Here is an 18,788-nt window from a genome sequence, read left to right on the forward strand (position 1 = left end):
TCTAGTGCTTTCTAGAAAATCAGGTGCCTGGACGTACTGGTCTTCTGGGGCTGCCTTAGCGAAGTACCACCACCCGGGTGCCTGAGCAACGGTGTATTGTCTCACGGTGTCACTGTCACTGCGAGTCTAGGTGTCAGAGGTCCGAGGGTCAGCAGGGTGAGGGAGAACCTGTCCCAGGCCCCCGCCCCGCTTCTGGAGCTCCTGGGGGCCCTTGGCATCGCCTGGCTTGTAGCGGCGCCGCCCCGACCTCCCTTTGCGTCTGCATCCCTGCGGGCACCTCCCTGTGTGCCTGTGTCCCAAATTCCCCTTTCGTAAGGGCACGGTGGTATTGGAGTAAAGGCCCACCCTACTCCAGTGTGACCTCATCCTGACCTAACGAATCGTACCTCCAGGGACCCTATTCCAAGTAAAATCACTTTCCGAGGTACTAAGAGTAGGGACTCGACGTTACGGGTTAGCAGGTGTCTTTCGGGGACTCTTCTGTCCCACGGACCTGCCCACGCCAACAGCACGCGCCCTGAATCGTTGTGCCTTCGTAGGAGGTCTTCTGGTCTGGGAGTGTACCGCCTTCAACTCTGTTCAGGACTGCTCATCTCCATGAAAAAAAAGCTTTTCGTTATAAGATGGATCACAGGCAGAAACCACACGGAATATAAACATATGACTTAATAGCTCGTTTTAACCCAACACCTCTGGGGCACCTGGTGGCTCAGTCGGTTGAGTGTCCTACACCTGATTTAGGCTCAGCTCATGATCTCACGGTTTGTGGGTTTGAGCCCCACGTCGGGCTCTGTGCTGACAGCGCGGAGCCTGCTTGGGATTCTCTCTCTCTCTCCCAATCTCTCTCTCTCTCTCTCTCTCTCTCTCTCTCTCTGTCACTCCCCCACTCATTCTCTCTCAAAATAAATAAACTTAAAAAAAAATACAAACACTTCTGTATTTATAATCAGGGCTCTTGAACCGAACTCGTCACTGCGGAAGCCCTTCCCTACACCCTCCTGTTCCAGTAAGAACCTCTTCACCCACCTGATAAGTAAGTTCTCCTGATTGTATAGTAACCACTTCCTTGGAGTTTTGATGATCTATCACATGTACACCCGAGGTCTAGTCATTAAAAAAGTTGATATGTACATTTATGTCTCTTTTTGGACCGTGGCCATTTTGTTTATAATTGTTATAAAATACCCAAAATTTACCGCCCCAACCACCTTCAAGTGTATGCTTCAGCAGCGTTAATCCCGTTCCCACTGGGCAGCTCATCTCCTAAACTCTCTTCATCCTGCAAAACGGAAACGGTCCCCATTAAACAACAAGCCCCCGTTCAAGCCTTTTTGAAAAATGTGTATTTATTTTTGAGAGAGAGAGTGCAGGGTAGAGGCAGAGAGAGAGGGAGACAGAGGATCCTAAGCCAGTTCTGTGCCGAGAGCAGCGAGCCTGATGGCGGGGCTTGAACCTCGGAACTGGGAGATCATGACCTGAACCGAAGTCAGACGCTCAACCCACAGAGCCACCCAGGCGCCGCTTTTAAAAAAGTCTCACACGTTCATGGATTTTAACACATTTAATGGGTTTCGGTACAGTGCGATCCATACCAGCGATGCTCACGTTGTGTCACCTTTGGATCACGTCAGCCTCCTCCGAGTCGAGTCCTTGGGCATGACCTCAGGGTCTTGGGCGGCTGGTGTTCCAGGCTCATCTTAGATATTTCTTGCCCCAGACCTGGAATCAGCCATTTCTCCAAAAAGCCCTATGTCCTCAGTGAGAAACTGCCCTCAAAGACAGTAGTCGGGTGCTTGTTACTTCTGGGTGGTCACCGTTCCCAGGCCTTTTCAGGAGATGGGACCAAATAGCGCGACCAGTAGAGACAGAAGGTAGAAAAGCCCGGAGTTCGTACCGATGTTTCCGGTTCCGCAGCCAGACGAGCGAGTCTTTCCATTTACTCTTTTCTCTCACATCTGCATCTCCTTCCTCCCATGAATCTGGTTCTCAAGCTGCATAGAATTAGAACATCCCAGACGCCCTCGTCTTCCCTCGTGTTACACACGTAACTAACCCTAGAGGCCAATGCTGTCACCACTGATGTGGGTGGGCACACGGCGGGTAATTTGCACATACTTTCCTTGCCCTCCCTGCGTCACGGCTTTGTGCCGCAGCCGCGTCTGCGCTGTCCCTGCAGGCGGCCAGCCCATGCTGTCCTCTCCCCTGCTCGGCCCTTGTTTGTCATTGTCCTCCTGGCAGCTGCAGAGAGGATGCTTCTCCTTGCCCGAGGCCTATTCTCTGGAGGAGTCCACAGGGAAGGCTCGTGTTGATAAAGTCTTATTTGTGCTTTTTGTACTTGACACTTAGTTTTGATGATTATAAAATCCTTTGTTCACGTTTCCTTGTCATTACTCTGTTTTCTTCTGACGTAGAGTTGCCAGGTTTATAAAAACAAGACGCACCAAATGTTACATGGGACAGTCTTGCACTAAGAGATGATTTGTTGTTTATCTGAAATTCAAATTCACCTGGGCACCCGTATTCATCTCACAGTCTATTCTGGCGCAAACACTTCTTGTTCAAGGCCAACGTTAACCTCATTTTCTTTCCTCTTGTATGACGTGTGTGGGGTTTTTTTATTGTTTTGCTTCTGTTTTCAGACATCCAGAGGGTTTCTTCTTTATTTCTAAAGTCCAGTAATTTTACTCGAATGCCCTGATGTTGGTCACTCGGGGTCAAGCACCGTGGAGAGAGCAGGGAGCCTCCTCTTGACCACGGCCTCCCCTCCGCTGCTGCCCCAGCAGCCCCTGCTCGGACTGTAGTGAGCTCTCTGCTCAGCCACCCCGGGCGTCCTGCAGCGGGGGGCTCCCTCCCCTGCACCCTGCCGGGCTCTTAGCTCACATATGCCTTCTTCAGAAGGGCCCCCGGACCCTGACTGCCCGTCCAGACCGGGTACCCCATTGACACTCTGCTTCTCTGCCTCTCATCAGTACCTTGCGTGACATTAATACAGCTTGTGATGGTCTCGTTCGTTATCTGCTTGTGTCTCTTGTCCCCCCCTGTTAGGACACACACTATTCGGGGGCAGGGCCACGTCTGCCTTGCTCTGTGCTGCTCTCTCAGCATGTTGCAAGGGCCTGGCTCACGGCTGGCCTCCACGTAAACTCGAGCCGCGCCTCGAAGCTGCGGGTGACAGCACTGTGTCAAGGGTCGTCATCTGCGTGGCAGGAAGATGGGAGGGACATTGTGTTTGCTCGCACTTTGATACTCGTCTGTTGTTCTGAGCCTCAGGGACGTGGCACTGGATTGATGTCAGTCCTTGGCCATGTCCCCACGCCCTTGAGCCCTGGTCTGTTGCCCCCCGCCCCCCGCCCGATCCCTTTTCCTTTTCCTGCCACAATCTGTGCGATTTTCTATTGAGTGGTTTGCATTTTTTGCTCTTTTGTAACCTTTTCCTGAGAATGTAAAATGTGAACGAAAGCTCCCAGAGCCCATGCATGGTCAGGGACATGTGGCCCCTCTGCGAGCCCCGAGCCTGCCCCGTAGTGGCACCCCACCCCTGCTGTGCGCTCCTGCGGTGCGAGGATATGTCACGCCCGTCGGGAGCATCACGTGGGGGAACCAAGAAGCTTCATCTCGCGCCCTCACCTAGCAGGACGTTTTTGGTGTCCCCTGGCTGCCGTCGGTGCTGTGACCTAGCTCGTAGCCTGGACCGAGCCAGGCTTGCCATCCCGCGCGGACGTCCTGGCTCCAGTGGACTTGTGCGGACCCTCAGCGTTCGCGACGGCACCCGGCCGGCTCCGGGTCTCACACGGGGGTCTGCGGTGCCTGGCCCTCTCTGTCTTTGCCCCCTGGGCTGCCGTCCCCCACCTCCCCGGCCAGCAGGTGGTGGGTCCGGTGGCATCACACGTCGGCGGTGGGGGCTTGGTCAGCTCTCTTGCCCACTTTTCTGTTGCTCTGCCTGTGTTTTCGTCATCGATCGCCTGGGCTTCTCTTGCACATTGAGGGCACGAGGCCTCTGGTTGCGTGTTGTGTTTCTCTTCTCCGCCCCGGTGGCCACTTCGCAGGCCGCCTCCTGCCCTCCCGAGCGTCGGCGTAACCTTCCTCCGCCCTCCTGTGGCTCCGGCTCCGCTGTCCCGCTGGGCGTGCACGAGGGTCCTTTGCAGCCTCTTATCAAAGGGGCGGCTCGTCTCACAGTTGGGTCTGGAGTCGTGTTTTCCCAGCATGTGTGGTGCGCGTCTCCTGCTGTTACTGCGTCGCGGGAGCCCACTCTCTTCGTCTCGCAGCCGGCTGGTGCCATGCTTGGTGCTGGACGCGGGCGTGTGCGACAGGCGCCCGGGCCAGAAGCGGCCCGGGAGCCCCAGGTTCGTGGTGCGAGAGGGGTCGGAGTGGAGTGACCTCTCTCCCAGGGTCGTCATGCGGAAGAAGAGTGCCGTCCCTGGGGCGCCTGGCTGGCTCAGTTAGCAGCGCGTGGAGCTCTTGATCTTGGGAGTTTTGTGGCTTCAGGGCCCGCATTGGGTGTGAAGATTATTGAAAAATAAAACCTTCAGGGGCACCCGGGTGGCTCAGTCGGTTGAGCGTCCGACTTCGGCTCAGGTCACGATCTCACGGTTCGGGAGTTCGAGCCCCGCGTCGGGCTCTGTGCTGGCAGCTCGGAGCCTGGGGCCTGCTTCCGATTCTGTGTCTCCCTCTCTCTCTGCCCCTCCCCTGCACACACTGTCTCTCTCTTTCTCTCTCAAAAATAAACATTAATAAATAAATAAATAAACAAACATACACTTAAAAAATGTTATCAGGAAACAGAGGGTTATGTTGCTGCTTCTCAAGGTGGGGTCCTCAGACCAGCAGTGTCAGCAAAACGGGAAATGTGTGCACCTGCGGGTTTTTCCAGGCCTGCTGGGACTGGGGTGCTGTTGGAGGCCCCGCCCTTCAACCTGGCTTGACCTGACTCAGTACACTCTTTCACCTGCTGCCCTAAATGACCGATCTTCTAGCTTTTTCTTGGGCAAAATAATGTGATTTGGGAAGAAGGTCATTTGTCCCCCAGAAAGTGGGCGGGCTGTGCTTAGGCGCCGTCCCTTCCCCGTGCTGAGGGCCATGCTGAGCCGGACCCTGGTGATGAGGTCTTGGGCCTTGTGGGGGTGGGCGGGCCGGCCAGCCTCATCGTGCTGGGGAGACCGAGCCCTCTGCTGGTTTCTTGCAGCTTCTCAGATGGAAGTGAAGAAGCCCTTTATTCTGTCCTCCATGAGGCTTCCTCTTCTGGACACCAACAGCAAGGTAGACGGGGCGCCGCCTGAGCTCCACCGCGAGAAGCTGCAGGAAGTGTGGCCGGGCTGGGCTGGGAGGTGTCACTGACCAGGCAGCAGCCCCTCAGCCACACCCAGACATCAGAGGGAGGGCACACCGCTGAGCGGTCAGTCCTTGACTCGCCACATCCTACTCCTTATACAGTTAACCAGACACGGAGTGGGGCAGTGGTCCCCAGACCCCCTCGGGTTGGGTCGTCCTCCAGGAGGACTCCCAGCACCCCCGGGGGGTGTCACGCTCGCAGTCAGGTTTATCACGGGGAAAGGACACACACCACTATCAGCCAGGGGTTGGGGCGCACCGGGCAGGGCCCAGGAGGGGGCAAACCGCCCTCTCGCCACGGGGTCGTGGGCAGCGTTGGCTCCCCTGGCAGCGACGTGATGGCACGCACCAGTGTCGCCAACCGGGGAAGCCCCCAGCCCCGGCGTGCGAGGCCTTTATCTGGCTTCCGTCGCGTAGACCCGGTTCACTGCCCGCGTGGCTGACCTCAGTCTCCGGCCCCTCGGGAGGCCGAGCCGATCCCGTGTGGCCCAGAGCCCCGGGGAAACAAGGGCGCTGGACTCTGGATGTCCCCGGGCTTGGCGGTGACCTCCCAGCAGCCGAGGGCAGGGGCGACCCTTCCTGCACACCAGGTTAACCAGGCTCCATCGTCAGGCCTGCTCTTTGGGACCTTCCGTGAGGATTTTAGAAACAACTGAAATGGAGCCCAAACCACTGAGGCCACATGTGTCCCAGACTCCCATGCACAGTCCCTGGAATCCCTTCCTGCTCGCTGATGCTGCTCCGGGACACCCCTGAGAGGGCCACACCGTGTACCACCAACAGTGCCCGTGGCCAGATGCACTCATCCCGAGCGCTCATTATGCGACCGGATGGTTTGCTCGCCCACATCTGCCCCTTCCCACAGTCACTCGGGGCACACGTATAATGGGGGATGACACACAGCTGTGAGTGGCCAAGGAGGCCCAGGGCAGGGACATTTGACCTGACGTGCAAAGGAGAGGTGTCGTGAGGACCTGAGGACCCCAGGGAGGGGGCGTTAGACCAGGGTCTGTGCCCCAGGGCTCCGGAAGAAGCAGGAGGGCCGGGGAGAGTGCCGGCTCTGGGGAAGAGGGTTTTCGGCCACAGTGACCTGGCTGTGCCTTTGAGCCACCAGGCAGGGCCACTGAGGGGGGCTGGGCAGCGGGCTCAATCCCAGGAACGTTTGGGAAACAGCTGCAGATTCGGGGTCCTCGCCCCGAAGCACCAGAGAGGTGCCCGCCCCGAGGGACAGCAGTCCTGCGCCGGGGCGGGGGCGGGGGGCAGAGGGGAGGCCTGTCTGGAGCCAGAGTAGCGGCATGTCCAGTGCCCAGGAAAAGGGGGAGGTGTGGGGGGCGGGAGGGCCTCCCCTGAGGACGTGAGCGTGTGCACAGGCTGGCCGGAGGGCCGCTTGTACAGCTGCGGGGCAGGGAGGACGAGGCACCGAGGCGGATCCGGTGTGGGCATGGGTGCTGGTACAGGTGCACGTTTAGCTGTGGCACAGGTGTGGCTGCAGGGGCGGGCACAGGTAGAGGAGAGGGAGAGCTTCCCCCCTCCCGGCTGGCCTGCTGTGGTGCTCGCCGGGGCTCCCTTCGGGGCCCCTCCCTGACCCCCCTCGGGTCCGGGCAGGTGAAGCGGGCAGTGGTGCAGGTGATCAGTGCCATGGCACACCACGGCTACCTGGAACAGCCTGGAGGAGAGGCCATGGTCGCGTACATCGTGCAGCAGTGTGCGCTGCCCCCCGAGGCCGAGGTAAGGGCGGGCCCCTCACCCACCCTCCCTGGGGCTCCCGAGCTGGCGGCCTCCCGGGAGCAGGCCTGGCCAGAGGGCAGGCGGGTGCGTACGTGCGCGGGGCCTCGGTCCGCGTGCCGAGCACCTGCCTCCCGTGTCCGAGGTGGGGCCTCCAAGCCGCAGCGCCCCGCTTCCTTAGCTCCCAGCACTCAGAAAAGAGGCAGAACAGACGCTTGGTCCTCCCTGGGGCTTTTGTATTAAAAGCGTTACCGAGCAAATCCAAGTTTCTTCTCGAGGGAGAGCAAGGTTGACGGCAGGAACACGCAGGCATGACGGGCTGGTCTCGGTGTCACGGCCTTGAGCCCGCCCTGGCCTGGGCTCTCGTGCCCACAGAGCCACCTGCCTGCCCAGGTCAGCTCAGAGGGGACACGTATGTCCCCACACGGGACCTCTGCGGTTAGGTTGAAACGCCGGGGTGTAACCAGCGCTGGTGGGCGCTGCCGGCCCTCGGGAAGGGGGTCCCGCTGGGCTCTGCTCCTGCAGGCCTGTGGGGGGCCAGGTCCACTGCTGCTTTGGCTGATTCTGGCCTCTGCATTTTCACCGCCGCTTTGGGGCTGTGGGGCCTAAGCTGGAGAGAATCAAGTCCTCTGATTTAGCCTATTAGTTCCCAGTGTTTTGGGGATTTGAAGGTTTCTATCGGGATATTAAAATCCGTCCAGGTGAATAGCTTTCTGCGGCCACTGCGGACTCGTACTTTTACTGTACTGTCTCTTGTGAATCTAGCCAGGTCTATTCCTGCCTTTGAGACTCTGTTGGGAGGGCCACCTGGCGGGTTCTGTCGGGAGGAGCGAGCCGCCCTTGCTCTCGGGGTTGTGAGTCCAAGCCCCACACTGGGCACGGAGGTTACTTAAAAAAGCAAAATCATTAAAAAAAAAAAAAAAAAAGATTGTCGAGAGATGGTCCTTTTGATCTAGCAGATGATCAGACCTCCAAAGTGGTTCATGTTTGTTCAGTATGAACTTCTATCTACATTTGTAGAACATGCTTTAAAAATTGTCATTCGAGGCCTAAGCACCCCTATTTTTTCTGCTTTTGGCCTTTGACCTCCGCGTGAGGACTGTAGGTCTGCTACAGTCATCGAAGTTCTGCTGTCTCTTGGTTGCTCGGTGTTTGCTTCTTGGTATTTGAAAGCACAGACGGAAGGCTCGGACAAAACATTTAGAGAACAGGAGTCATTTTCCTGCCTGGAACCTTCCCAGGGAGCTGGGCTCTGGGGCGCCATCTCACCAGAGAGGACAGCAGGCGTCTCTGGCCGAACCGTCAGCCACGTCAGGCTGCGCAAGTTGTAGCCTATTCTTGGTAGAAAACGGGAGTCTTCTCAGGTGGTTGTTATTTCCACAAAGGCCCTCCCGTTTCTACGCATGTCAGTGTTGCCAAAGTCCAGGATGAAGCCATCCTGGGGTCCGTGGCTGGCAGGGAACGTGCAAGGTTTCCTTTATTCTGGGGACGAGAGCTCAGCCAGGTGAGCCCGTGTCCTTGGGCAGTTTCAGCGCAGTGTGTGTTACCTGCCCCCGGCAGGTGCCGGACAGGGTCTGCCCTGTTCGCACACGGGCCGTGTCCTCATGGCCCAGAGCCCACAGCCGCGTAGAGCGGTGGTGGCCCCATGCGTGCGCCTGCCTTTGCCCCCCCCCCCCCCCCCCCCGCCAACGCCAGCCTCAGAAGCCGGGTCCGGACAGCGAGGACCCCGCCACGGACAGTGTGCGGGACGTCAGCATCAGCACCCTCTACCTGGTCAGCACCACCGTGGACAGGATGAGCCACGTGAGTGTGCAGACCCCCGTCTGTGAGTGACTGCTGCCCCCTCCTGACCTTCTAGCCCTGCGACCGCTGAACCCTGCAGTGGGCAGCTGCAGGGGCAGGGGCGCTCGCCGCCCCCCCCCCCCCATGGCCTTGCCGAGCCCCCGCGGCGCCTGGTGGGAGCTCCTGCAGCCGCGCCGCCGACAGACCCCGGCTCTGCCCCCAGGTCCTCTGGCCGCACCTGCTCGAGTTTCTCACCCCCGTGCAATTCACCGGGGCGCTGACCCCGCTCTGCAGGAGCCTCGTGCACCTGGCCCAGAAGAGGGAGGAGGTGGGGGCCGATGCCTTCCTCATCCAGTACGACAGCAACGGTGCGCCCCTGCTCTCCCCGTGCCACCCCTGATGCCTGACCCCACCCTCGCAGCCGCCCCCAAGTCCGCCCCGCCCCAGGTGCAGTCAGGGGCTGGGGCTCTGTGGGCAGGCGGCCCCCTGAGCGTTTCTCCCCCGTCCTTTCCAGTGACCCTCCCTTCACCCTACGCCATCACCACGAGACTCCTGGTAAGCGTTGTGCTTCGGCGCTCTGTGCTGGTGGCGCCGTGTCCCCTGACCACGGCACACCGAGGGGGTCTGGGAAGGCCTGGGCGCTCCCCTCGGTCCCCCTGTCCCCTGACTCCTGCTGTCTCGCAGGTGCTCCCCATGGGGTCGGGGGGACCTGCGTCTCAGAGCCGTCTCTGCCTCCACCTCCCCGGGAGGGCGGCTCTGCGGGGCACGGTGGCCCCTCGGGTCTAGAGCTCCCACCTTTACTTCCCTCAGACCGTGTCTTCCAACCCCTACCTGGGGGACGGCCGCGGGGCCGCCTCGCTGCGTCTCTTGAGCGTCCTGCATCGTAACATCCACCCTCTGCTGGGTCAGCGGTGGGCCACCACCATCCCCCTGCTGCTGGAACACCTGGATGGTGAGGCTCCGGGCGCCGGGTGGTGTTCCTCTGCCGGTTCGCATCCGGGTTGTAGAGACCACGTTTTCTGAGGTGGAAGAAACGGCCCCCACGGAGGTTCGGGACACAAGGCGGGAAAGGCGTTCCCTGCAGGGTGTCCCCTGGGAGCATCTGGGGTGTGGGAGCGCCTTGGTCCTCCTGAACACAGGGCGAGGCCAGCCTGGAAGGCTCTGGGTGAACTCTGCTTCTATCGACGGGCGTGGGCTGGGCTGGGCTGACAACATGACTGGTCGTTTCAGAACATACTGAAGAGACCCTGTCCCAGAAGGAGTGGGAGGAAAGGCTGCTGGCGGTAAGGATGGGGGCGGGGGGGGGGGCGGGGGGGGCAAGGCCGTGGCCTGTCTTGGGGGTGGAGGCCTCTCCAGCCTGGGTCAGGACAGCTCAGGGAGCTCAGTAGGTGCTAGTGGGGGGGGGGGGCAGGGGAGGATGGGGGAGGTATGGGGGGGGGGCCGGGGGGAACCACCTGCTGCCGCCCTCACAGGTCGCTCACCCTGCTGTAACAGAGCCAGATTTCAGGGGCTTTGAGCTTCTGGGGCCCGGGAATCCTCTCTCCTGTCCCCTGCCAGGCCCACCGCGTGTCTGACCACCCAGGGTTTGCTCTGCCTGGGCTTGAAGGTCATCAACAGACCATTCAGAGCCACAGCACAGGACCACCCTGAGGTCACTGCATGTGACGTCACGGGGCCTCAGTGCCCTCCCCGACCCCGTGAAGGGCTGCATTCCTGGCCCCTCACTGCTTTGGCCCCTGCCCACAGTTCCTTCGGGACACTCTGGCGGTCGTGTCTGACAACACGTGGATTTGCCAGCTGAGCCTAGAGATGTGCAGACAGCTGCCCTGCTACAACGGGACGCCCCAGGAGAAGGTGCACGGGAGGGGGTGCCCCGGGGAGGGGGGTCTGGGCAGCGTCCTTAGGCTACTGTTCTTTTGCCTTGATTCCATGTGATCTTCTGCACGAACCTGTCTCCAGTGGCCTGTGGCCCTGGCAGAGCCAGAGAGGGAGGGCCCGCGAGCCTCCTCCCAGAGGCCCACGGCTGGGGGTGCAGGAGCCCATCGCCCCCACTCCTCGAGGTGGCCACCGTCGTGGGTGCCCGGCGGCCCCTCCCGCGTCTGCTCGGCGCTCCCTCACTCAGGCGTCGGGCGTGGCCGTGCTCCTTGGCTCTGTTGCAGAACTTCCTGTATAAATGCGTCGGAACCACGCTGGGTGCCGCTTCGAGCAAGGAGGTGGTGAGGAAGCATCTGCAAGAGCTTCTGGAGACGGCCAGACACCAGGAGGAGGCCGAGCGCGAGGTGGTGCCCTCCCCAGAGCCTCTCTCTCCCCTCAGGCACTCGGCGTGTGCGTGCGTGCGTGCGCGTGTGACTGCACCTCTCTGGAGCGTGTGCGTGCGCAGGGGGCTCCTTCCCACCCCTGTCCTTGCCCAGGTGTGAGCGCACCTGTGCGTCTCCCAGGGCCTCGCCTGTTGCTTCGGGATCTGTGCCGCCTCTCACCTGGATGATGTCCTGGCCCAGCTGGAGGACTTCATGAGGTCAGACGTGTTCAGAAGATCCACTGGCATTTTCAACATTTTTAAGGTACAGGGGTCAGGGTGACCGCTGGGGCGGTGGTGGGGGGCATCTGGGTGGGACCAGCCGTGCTTCTGTCTTGGCCGTGCTGCTGTGATTTGGGGTCCTGCGGCTGCGGGTTCTGGAGCTTCCTGGGCTCCGGCAGCCTGCCGGTTGGGGCCAGGGCAGGGAGGTGGCATCCGGTCCGTGCTTCTTTGTGGGTGGGGCTGGTGGGTATGACAAGGGGCAGTCCTGTGCTGGCCGTGGGCTCTGAGGGGGCTCCCAGGGGCCAGGATGGGACTGCCCGCCTGCTGTGTGCGTGTCCTCTGCCCCCCGGTGGCCAGCGAAGGCTGCATTCTTGGGGAAGCCTGATGCAAGGGGCATGGACCGCTGCCCCGTCCGCCACCCCAGTCCTCGTCTCCTGGTGCCTGTGGCAGTTACAGAATCTCAAGTCCGGGCCGGGTGGAAGGGCTCCAGAGCAGCCACTGAGAGGGCAGGGGCCCCTGCCCCCCCCCTGCCCCGGCCCCCGAGTTGGCTCTCAGCTCCCGGCCCTCCCTTCTGCCCACCTCTCCCATCGTGGTCCACCGCTCAGCGCTTTCCCTTCTGCTGCTCTGTCCCCAGCGGGCCCGTGGCTGGCCTGCCTGTCCCGTCCCGTCCCCGGCGGAGGGACTCTCCGGTGGCGCCCTCCGCTCCTTCGGTTATGCCTCTGACGTGGCTGGCCAGCTCAGCCCTTCTTCCCGAGGGACCTGGGGGTTCTGAGCGCAAGGCTTCCTATGGGGGGCAGGTAATGGCCCGTAACCGAGGCCCCGCCGACCCCTCTGGCCTCTCAGGACCGAAGTGAGAATGAGGTGGAAAAGGTGAAGTCAACTCTGATCCTGTGCTACGGCCACGTGGCAGCACGGGCCCCCCGCGAGCTGGTGCTGGCCAAGGTCGAGTCGGACATCCTCCGGAACATATTCCAGTACTTCAACACCAAGGTGGGCGCCTCGGCAGACTGCTGGCGTGGGGGGCGCCACGCGGGCGGGGCAGGGACGTCACCGCCAGAGCGTCGCGTTTTAACTCACTTCACTTTTGTTGTCAGGTTCTGGGAATAAAGGTAGAGACCAAGGTACAGTGTGTAGGGGCTAAGTGTGAACTATGCCTTTTCTCTTTTCCCTGGGCTGGCCTGGTTGTGAGCTTCAGGGGCAGAAGCCAGGGGGACGCCCCCTGGGGCTCCCCGGTCCCAGTCCCCAGGGATAGCATCGGGGAGCATCGTGCCGGACGGGTCCCCACTCACCTCGGAGCAGCCTCTCCTCTTACAGCCACAGTAGGGGCCCAGGAGCTAGTGTCCCGGCCTGGATGCTGGGTGGTGGGTGGACAGAAGGATGGCCGGAGGGCTTCTGAGCGGCTGGCTGGCAGGCCACAGGCTGGGGCTCTGCTCCCCGATGCTCACGACGCCCACCTCCTGCCGAGCCTCACTAACGTGTTTCCTCTCTGGGATCTCTGGCACTAACTGGGCACTAACACCTCTCTAGGAGTGGCTGGGCCTTCCCCTTGAAGAGGAGACCCTCTGGGGTCTCCTGGGGTTGGCTGGAGGGGAGGGTATTCTGAGACTTGTCTCTTCCTGGACTTCGTGTCCCCAGGACAGCTCCCCACACCCCCTTTCCTGACTCCCCAGAGGCCGAGTCGGTGGGACGGGCAGGGGGACAGTCCCGCTCTGCTGGGGCTCTTCTTGGGTGTGTTCCCTTCTCCTCCCACCTTGAGGTGCCCTTCCAGCCACACCCCAGGGTGCAGGGGACACAGCGTGCTGTCTGCCCGAGCCAGGCCGAGAGCCGAGTGCCGCAGGGGCTCCAGGCCCCCTGGTCTGCGTGGCAAGAGCTGGAGGAGGACAGGCTGAGAGCCCCTCAGGGAGGAACGTGTGTGGCTGCGGGGCCTGAGGGCTGTCACTCTGGGTGGCCTTCTGTTCTGGATTCCACCCCAAGGGCAGAGAGGCAGCGGCCGCCCACCTCGGGGCAGAGCCGTGCTGTGGGGGCAGGCGTTGGTGGCCCCCCTGCAGTCCTGTGTCCTTCCAGGACCCGGTTCTGAAGCTGTGTCTCATCCAGAGCGTGTGCATGGCCAGCCAGGCCATCTGCAGCAGTGCCCAGGCTGGCTCTTTCCACTTCTCGAGGAAAGCGGAGCTGGTGGCACAGATGATGGTGAGCTCTGGGCGGGGCCCGGCCGGTGCTAGGGTGGCTCCCAGGGCGCTGCCCTAGACGGGGGAGGTGGGCCTGGAGACGACGGGGGGGGGGGGGGGGGGGGCGCATGCAGCGAGGGGCCCGGCACCCACTTGGGTTGGGGGACAGAGTTGGCCAGAGGCCAGCGCCGGGCAGATGGCTGACCAGGAGGAAGGCTGGTGCTTGGGCCAAGGGCTGAGTCACGGGGCTGGCTCCCCCAGGAGTTCATCAAGGCAGAGCCCCCAGACTCCCTGAGAACGCCCGTTCGGAAGAAGGCCATGCTTGCCTGCACTTACCTGGTGTATCCTTTCCTCCGGGTGTGGGGGGGGCTGTGGGGGGCCCCTCCGTGCACGTGGCCTCTGGACAAGGGGTGTGGCACGGGGCCTTGACTGCGGTTCAGCTCCCTGGAGCCAGCGCTGGAAGAGCGAGTGCAGGCGGACTTGATCCGCGGCTGTCTACACAGCGTCATGGCTGTGCTGCCTGAGCCCGAGGAGGAGGAGGACCGCCAGGAGGTATCGCCCTGCATCCACGGCGGGCAGCGGGCAGGCCGCTGCAGGCACCGGGGTCACTGGCGGCCTCATCTCTTTCTAGTCACTGTACCTGGACACCACGCACGCCCTTGAGGATTTGCTGACAAGCCTCCTTCGGCGGAACATGACCCCGCAGGGCCTGCAGATCCTGGTGGAGGTGTGCGGTGGGTGCGCCCCGCCCTGGGGGTGCCCCCCGCCCCCCGCCCCCGGCAGCCGGCCCCACGCCTGGCTTGCCTGGCTCTGCCTGCGCCGGGGGCGCCGCGGAGTTCGGTGCTCCCTGCAAGCGTATGGGAGGGGCGTCTGTGAACAGGAGGGCGGCCCTGCCTGGACAGGTGGGCGGGTGGGGGTGGGCCCACACAGGAGCCTCCCCTCGCCTCCCCTCCGCTGCGTGGCACGGGGATGGAGAGACCACTCGGGCCCCGGATGGGAGCCCCTGACCCTCTAGGGCTGTCGGGATGGCGGGGCGGCCACGTGGTAGCCAGGCCGCACCCCTCCCTGCCCTTTCCGGCGCTGCAGTCGCAGGGGCGAGGCTGACCTGCTTGCAGAGGCAGCCCGTCCCCTGGTAGGCCTGGTTCGCTCTCGGTCCGCCTGGGGTGGCAGGGGCGCCGAGCCTCCCGCAGTGCGCAGGCCGCTGCTTCCCGGGCTCAGCCCTGCCCCGGCACCCACGCGAAGCCCCCTCTCCCCCAGCACCTGAGCCCGTGGATCAGGTCCCCGCGGGGCCACGAGAGGGTGCGGGCGCTGGGCCTAAGCGCCTGCCTGCTGCAGCACTTCCTGGAGCACCTGCACGTCAGCGTGAGTACCAGGCGACTCCCCTGCTCCGGCCTCGGTCCTGGGTCCCCTGGCCCGGGGGCTGCTGTGCGCGGCCCCCACGTCCCACAGCACCCTCCCAGCTCCCCGGTGCTCCTCTGGCGGTTCCACATTCCGGGGGTCCCGCCATCCTCTTTCCGGAGACGTGCACAGAGGGGCCGGTCGGGACCAGGAGTCGCCCTCAGGGCTGGCCACTCAGAGTAAAACCTGACGGGCACCCCTCTCCTCGGGAGCCCCCGCGTCAGCTGCGGGGAAGGGGAGGTGGGGGCCGGGTAAAAGAAAGCGAGGACGTTTGGGCAGAGGCAGGGGTTCTGGAGCAGTAGGGGTGGGCTGCGAAGGGGCTCAGTCCGGGAAGCGCGTGGTTGTCTGGCACTTCGGGGGGGCTCGGGGCCACGCTGTCGGGGCTTCGCGGCTGTGCGCACAAGGCCGTTGGTCTGGGTGATCCTCGGATAAATTTCACGCCGTCCTGAAACACCCCTGTTGTGATTTTGATAGGGATTGCGTGGGACCGATGGATTAACTTGTTGAGCATCCGTCAGTAATAGGTCTTTCCACCCAGGCCGCTCGGAAACGCGGGACGGCATCTTCACGCGGCTCTGCCGTGAGAGATTTTGGTGCCTTTGCCAGCGAAGCGCCTTCTGCAAGCGCTGTCAGTAACTGTGACTGTAGTTAGTGCACACGGAAAGCGGGGGTTTGTGGACTCTGAGACGCGAGGCGGTTCGTAAGACCCCGTCGTCGTTTCTAATGAGCGTTAGTTCTCCTGTGCTTCCAGAAGCACAGTCGTGTCGCTTACAGATGCTGATAATTTGGCCTTTCCCCCCAACACCTGTGCCTCTCGGCCTCTCGTGTTGCCTGGTGTTTCCAGAACAAAGTGGGGACTGACAGCGGCCCCCAGCCTCTAGATAGTTGCACTGCTAGGTATCCTCTATCCTGTTCCAGCTGCGTCTTTCTTTTCTTAAGTGTATCTGTTACTTTGTGAGAGAGAGAATGCACACGGGTGGGAGAGGAGAGGAGGGGCGCGGAGAGAGAATCCCAAGCGGGGTATGCGACCATCAGCACGAAGCCCATCGTGGGGCTCAAGCTCACGGACAGTGAGATCATGACCTGAGCCAAAGTCGGCCTAACCGACTGAGCGACCTGGGCACCCCTGGTCTGTCTTAATGAGGATGTTTATCAGGAGTAGATGCTTGTGGTCTTTTCTCTTGGTTTTTTGTTTGTTTGTTTGTTTGTTTGTTTGTTGTTTTGTTTTGGTTTTTTACCTACCCAGACCCTGATTGTTTGTCTCGCTGGACCTGCTGCCTGTGTCTGGATGGTTTTCGCTTCTGAGCGAGCTTAGGTGGCCTTTTCCCACAAATTCTTTCCTGGCCTGCTTTTCACATAAGCCCAGTCTAAGCAGAGTTCACCTTTGTGTGTGAGGTGACAGATGTCTGGCCTCGCTGGGAGGAACGGTGGCTGGCCCCCAAGGTCCTCCCTGCAGCCTACGGCCAGGGTGAGGGCCTTCAGCCGAGCCCTCAGAGCGGCGGAGCCTGACTCTCCCTTAAAGGCGCCTGTGCACGGACAGGGTGCGGGCGCTTCCCCAGGAGGCCTCATGCGTGGCGGGCCGATGGGGGCAGGTGGAGGCAGGAGACCGAGCGGTGTGCAACTGATGTCGCAAGGCCGTTTGTTCAGCGTGGGGCAGGCAGGGCTCTGTATCTGGCCGGGAAGACTAGGCCCCGGAAGATGGGCCCAGGACCCCGCTAGGGCGAAAGGAGATCTCACACAGCCCTTCACCTGACGGGACCTGTGTTCTAGGGGAGGGAACGTCCCACGCCTCCTGGCCAGGATCAGCAGAGCCCTGCCCCCCTCTGCTGCCCGTGGGAACTCCCTCTTTATCTCCTGATCGCCCCTCTGCCCGCACACACCTGCTGCCGGACCCTCCTCCTCTTAGGGGTCCTGGCAGGGGAGCAGCTCACCGAGGAGCTGTACTGGTCACACCCCTGCCTGTGCCTGGGTCCAGCTGGTGCAGGGACACCTGCCCACTCCTGGCATCTTGGGGGGCCTGGCCCTTCTCTCTGTCCCCCCCAGTGTTGCACGAGGGCCCCCTCCTTCTGCCTCTCCAGGCCCTGGTGCCCTTCCACAACCTGGGCCTCCTCATTGGCCTCTTCTCCCCACGGTGTGCGGACTTGTGGCCTGCCACCCGCCAGGAGGCTGTGAGCTGCGTCCACGCCCTGCTGTACCTCCAGCTGGGCTATGAGGGTGAGCCCCTGGCTGGACAGAGCTGCTGGAGGGAGGAGGGGGTGGAGCCTGGGCCTTGGGGGCCAGGGAAGCACCTGCCCGGCCTCCCTCTGCCTTGCCTCTGAAGGCTTCTCCCGTGACTACCGGGATGATGTGGCCGAGCAGCTCCTCGCCCTCAAAGAAGGCCTCGTGCACCCCGACCCCGCCGTCCTCTTCCACACCTGCCACAGCATAGCCCAGGTACCCGCCGGGGTGGCGCCGTCACAGCAGCCAGCTCCGAGCATGCCACGGGCTCTGCAGGGCGCCGGGTGGGTGTGCCACGGGGCCAGCGGGCTGGCCCTGCTTCCACCTTCCTGGGGTCAGCCCTCCGAGGCCCAGCAGCAGGGGCGTCGGGAGCTCAGCTGCCGGCTCCAGAGAGCCGAGGAAGCTGCCCCAGCCTGCGCTGTGAGCCCCCACGCCAGGACGGCACTCCTACGCCATCTGGTATCTGGACCTGGCCCTCGGGTCCCGAGGCGGCGTGCTCTCCTGCGGAAGAAGGAAGGGAGGGGGTGAACGGGGCCCTTCCTGGGTGGGGAGGGAGGACTCGGCGGGAGGAAAAGACGCAGCCCTGGGGGACTCCGGGTGGAGTGGGAGGTGTGCGGCTGGGGCCAGACGTGGCGCGGCTGCCGTCTGTGGTTTTGTGTCCCTTCCGTTCTGTGTGCTGTCTGTCTGCTTTAATGAGTGGCTCGCTCTGCTGTGCTGACCAGACGAGGAGGGGGCTCCGGTCCGTGGCTGGGCTGCTCAGGGCGGATGTGCCACCCCCCACCCTTGACCCTGCAGTCTGGACACCTGCAGGCCACCCCACGGGTCAGGAGGGCAGCCGCCCCCAGACTACCTTCCAGGGGCCTGGGTCAGGCAGGTCCCGGAGGCACCCCGTGTCCCGGCAGGGCCAGGCTTCAGCCCCAGCGCGCCTCCTGTGCGCGAGCCGCCACCTCGCCCCCGCACCCACGAGGGGGCGAGGGCGGCTGGAAGAGGCACCCGGCAGCCCCTGACCCCGGGATGCTGGGTCTGTGTCCCCACCGGCTCAGTTCTTCTGACACAGCCGTCGTCCTAGATTATTGCCAAGCGCCTCCCGCCAGAGCAACTCATCAGCCTCCTGCTGACCTTGTTTGAGAGTCTGGGAGACCCGGACAAGAACTGTTCGAGGGCGGCTACCATCATGGTCAACTGCCTGCTGAGGGAGCGAGGGAGCATGCTCCAGGAGAAGGTGAGGGGGGCGGGGCGGGGCAGGGAGGGGAGGGGCCGGGCTGGGGCCTGGAAAAAGGAAGGGGAAGGGGAAGGAAAACGCGGGGGGCGCGGAGCCCTGCGGCGGGTGGGCACTGGCTGGGCCCTCTGCTCCGGGCCCTTCCGAGAGTCCCACAGCTGGCTGGCCCACGGGGGCCCTGCCCGGGGCGCTCACGTGCCGCCTGCTCCTTGTGGCCTTCCCGTTCACCCTGTCACCTCTGTGTGCCCTTGGGAGCTCAGGTGGCTGTCTGCGTAGTTGTTCCCAGTCGTGCGTCAGCAGCGGCCCTGCGTCAGCGCGTGTGCAGTGACGTCTGACACACACGTTCCGCGCTCGGGTCCCCGCGGGCGCGAGGTGGGCTCCAGGGGTCGGGTGGCTGCTTCAGCGCCCGCCCTGTGAATCCCTGAGAGGCGGGCCT

At 62.6% G+C, this 18,788-nt stretch overlaps 1 protein-coding gene across 7 annotated transcripts in view; it reads left to right on the forward strand.

Annotated features, from left to right (window-relative positions):
• MROH1 (maestro heat like repeat family member 1) overlaps positions 1-18,788 on the forward strand; it is a 62,906-nt gene that overhangs the window by 29,737 nt on the left and 14,381 nt on the right. For 6 of the 7 annotated variants that reach the window (XM_081792100.1, XM_081792103.1, XM_081792099.1 and 3 more), the window contains 20 exons: positions 5,183-5,256; positions 6,934-7,056; positions 8,749-8,856; positions 9,059-9,203; positions 9,350-9,390; positions 9,646-9,787; positions 10,066-10,118; positions 10,582-10,689; positions 10,995-11,114; positions 11,274-11,396; positions 12,197-12,343; positions 12,448-12,474; positions 13,418-13,540; positions 13,780-13,859; positions 13,959-14,070; positions 14,150-14,245; positions 14,776-14,880; positions 16,995-17,130; positions 17,237-17,349; positions 18,203-18,355. In XM_081792100.1, coding sequence (XP_081648226.1) covers positions 5,183-5,256; positions 6,934-7,056; positions 8,749-8,856; positions 9,059-9,203; positions 9,350-9,390; positions 9,646-9,787; positions 10,066-10,118; positions 10,582-10,689; positions 10,995-11,114; positions 11,274-11,396; positions 12,197-12,343; positions 12,448-12,474; positions 13,418-13,540; positions 13,780-13,859; positions 13,959-14,070; positions 14,150-14,245; positions 14,776-14,880; positions 16,995-17,130; positions 17,237-17,349; positions 18,203-18,355 — 2,129 coding nt within the window. The remainder of the gene's footprint in view (positions 1-5,182; positions 5,257-6,933; positions 7,057-8,748; positions 8,857-9,058; positions 9,204-9,349; positions 9,391-9,645; positions 9,788-10,065; positions 10,119-10,581; positions 10,690-10,994; positions 11,115-11,273; positions 11,397-12,196; positions 12,344-12,447; positions 12,475-13,417; positions 13,541-13,779; positions 13,860-13,958; positions 14,071-14,149; positions 14,246-14,775; positions 14,881-16,994; positions 17,131-17,236; positions 17,350-18,202; positions 18,356-18,788) is intronic. The other variant, XM_081792104.1, reaches the window with a different exon arrangement.

Source organism: Panthera onca, chromosome F2 (assembly GCF_046562875.1).
Source record: "Panthera onca isolate mPanOnc1 chromosome F2, mPanOnc1 haplotype 2, whole genome shotgun sequence".
Lineage (NCBI taxonomy): Eukaryota > Metazoa > Chordata > Mammalia > Carnivora > Felidae > Panthera > Panthera onca.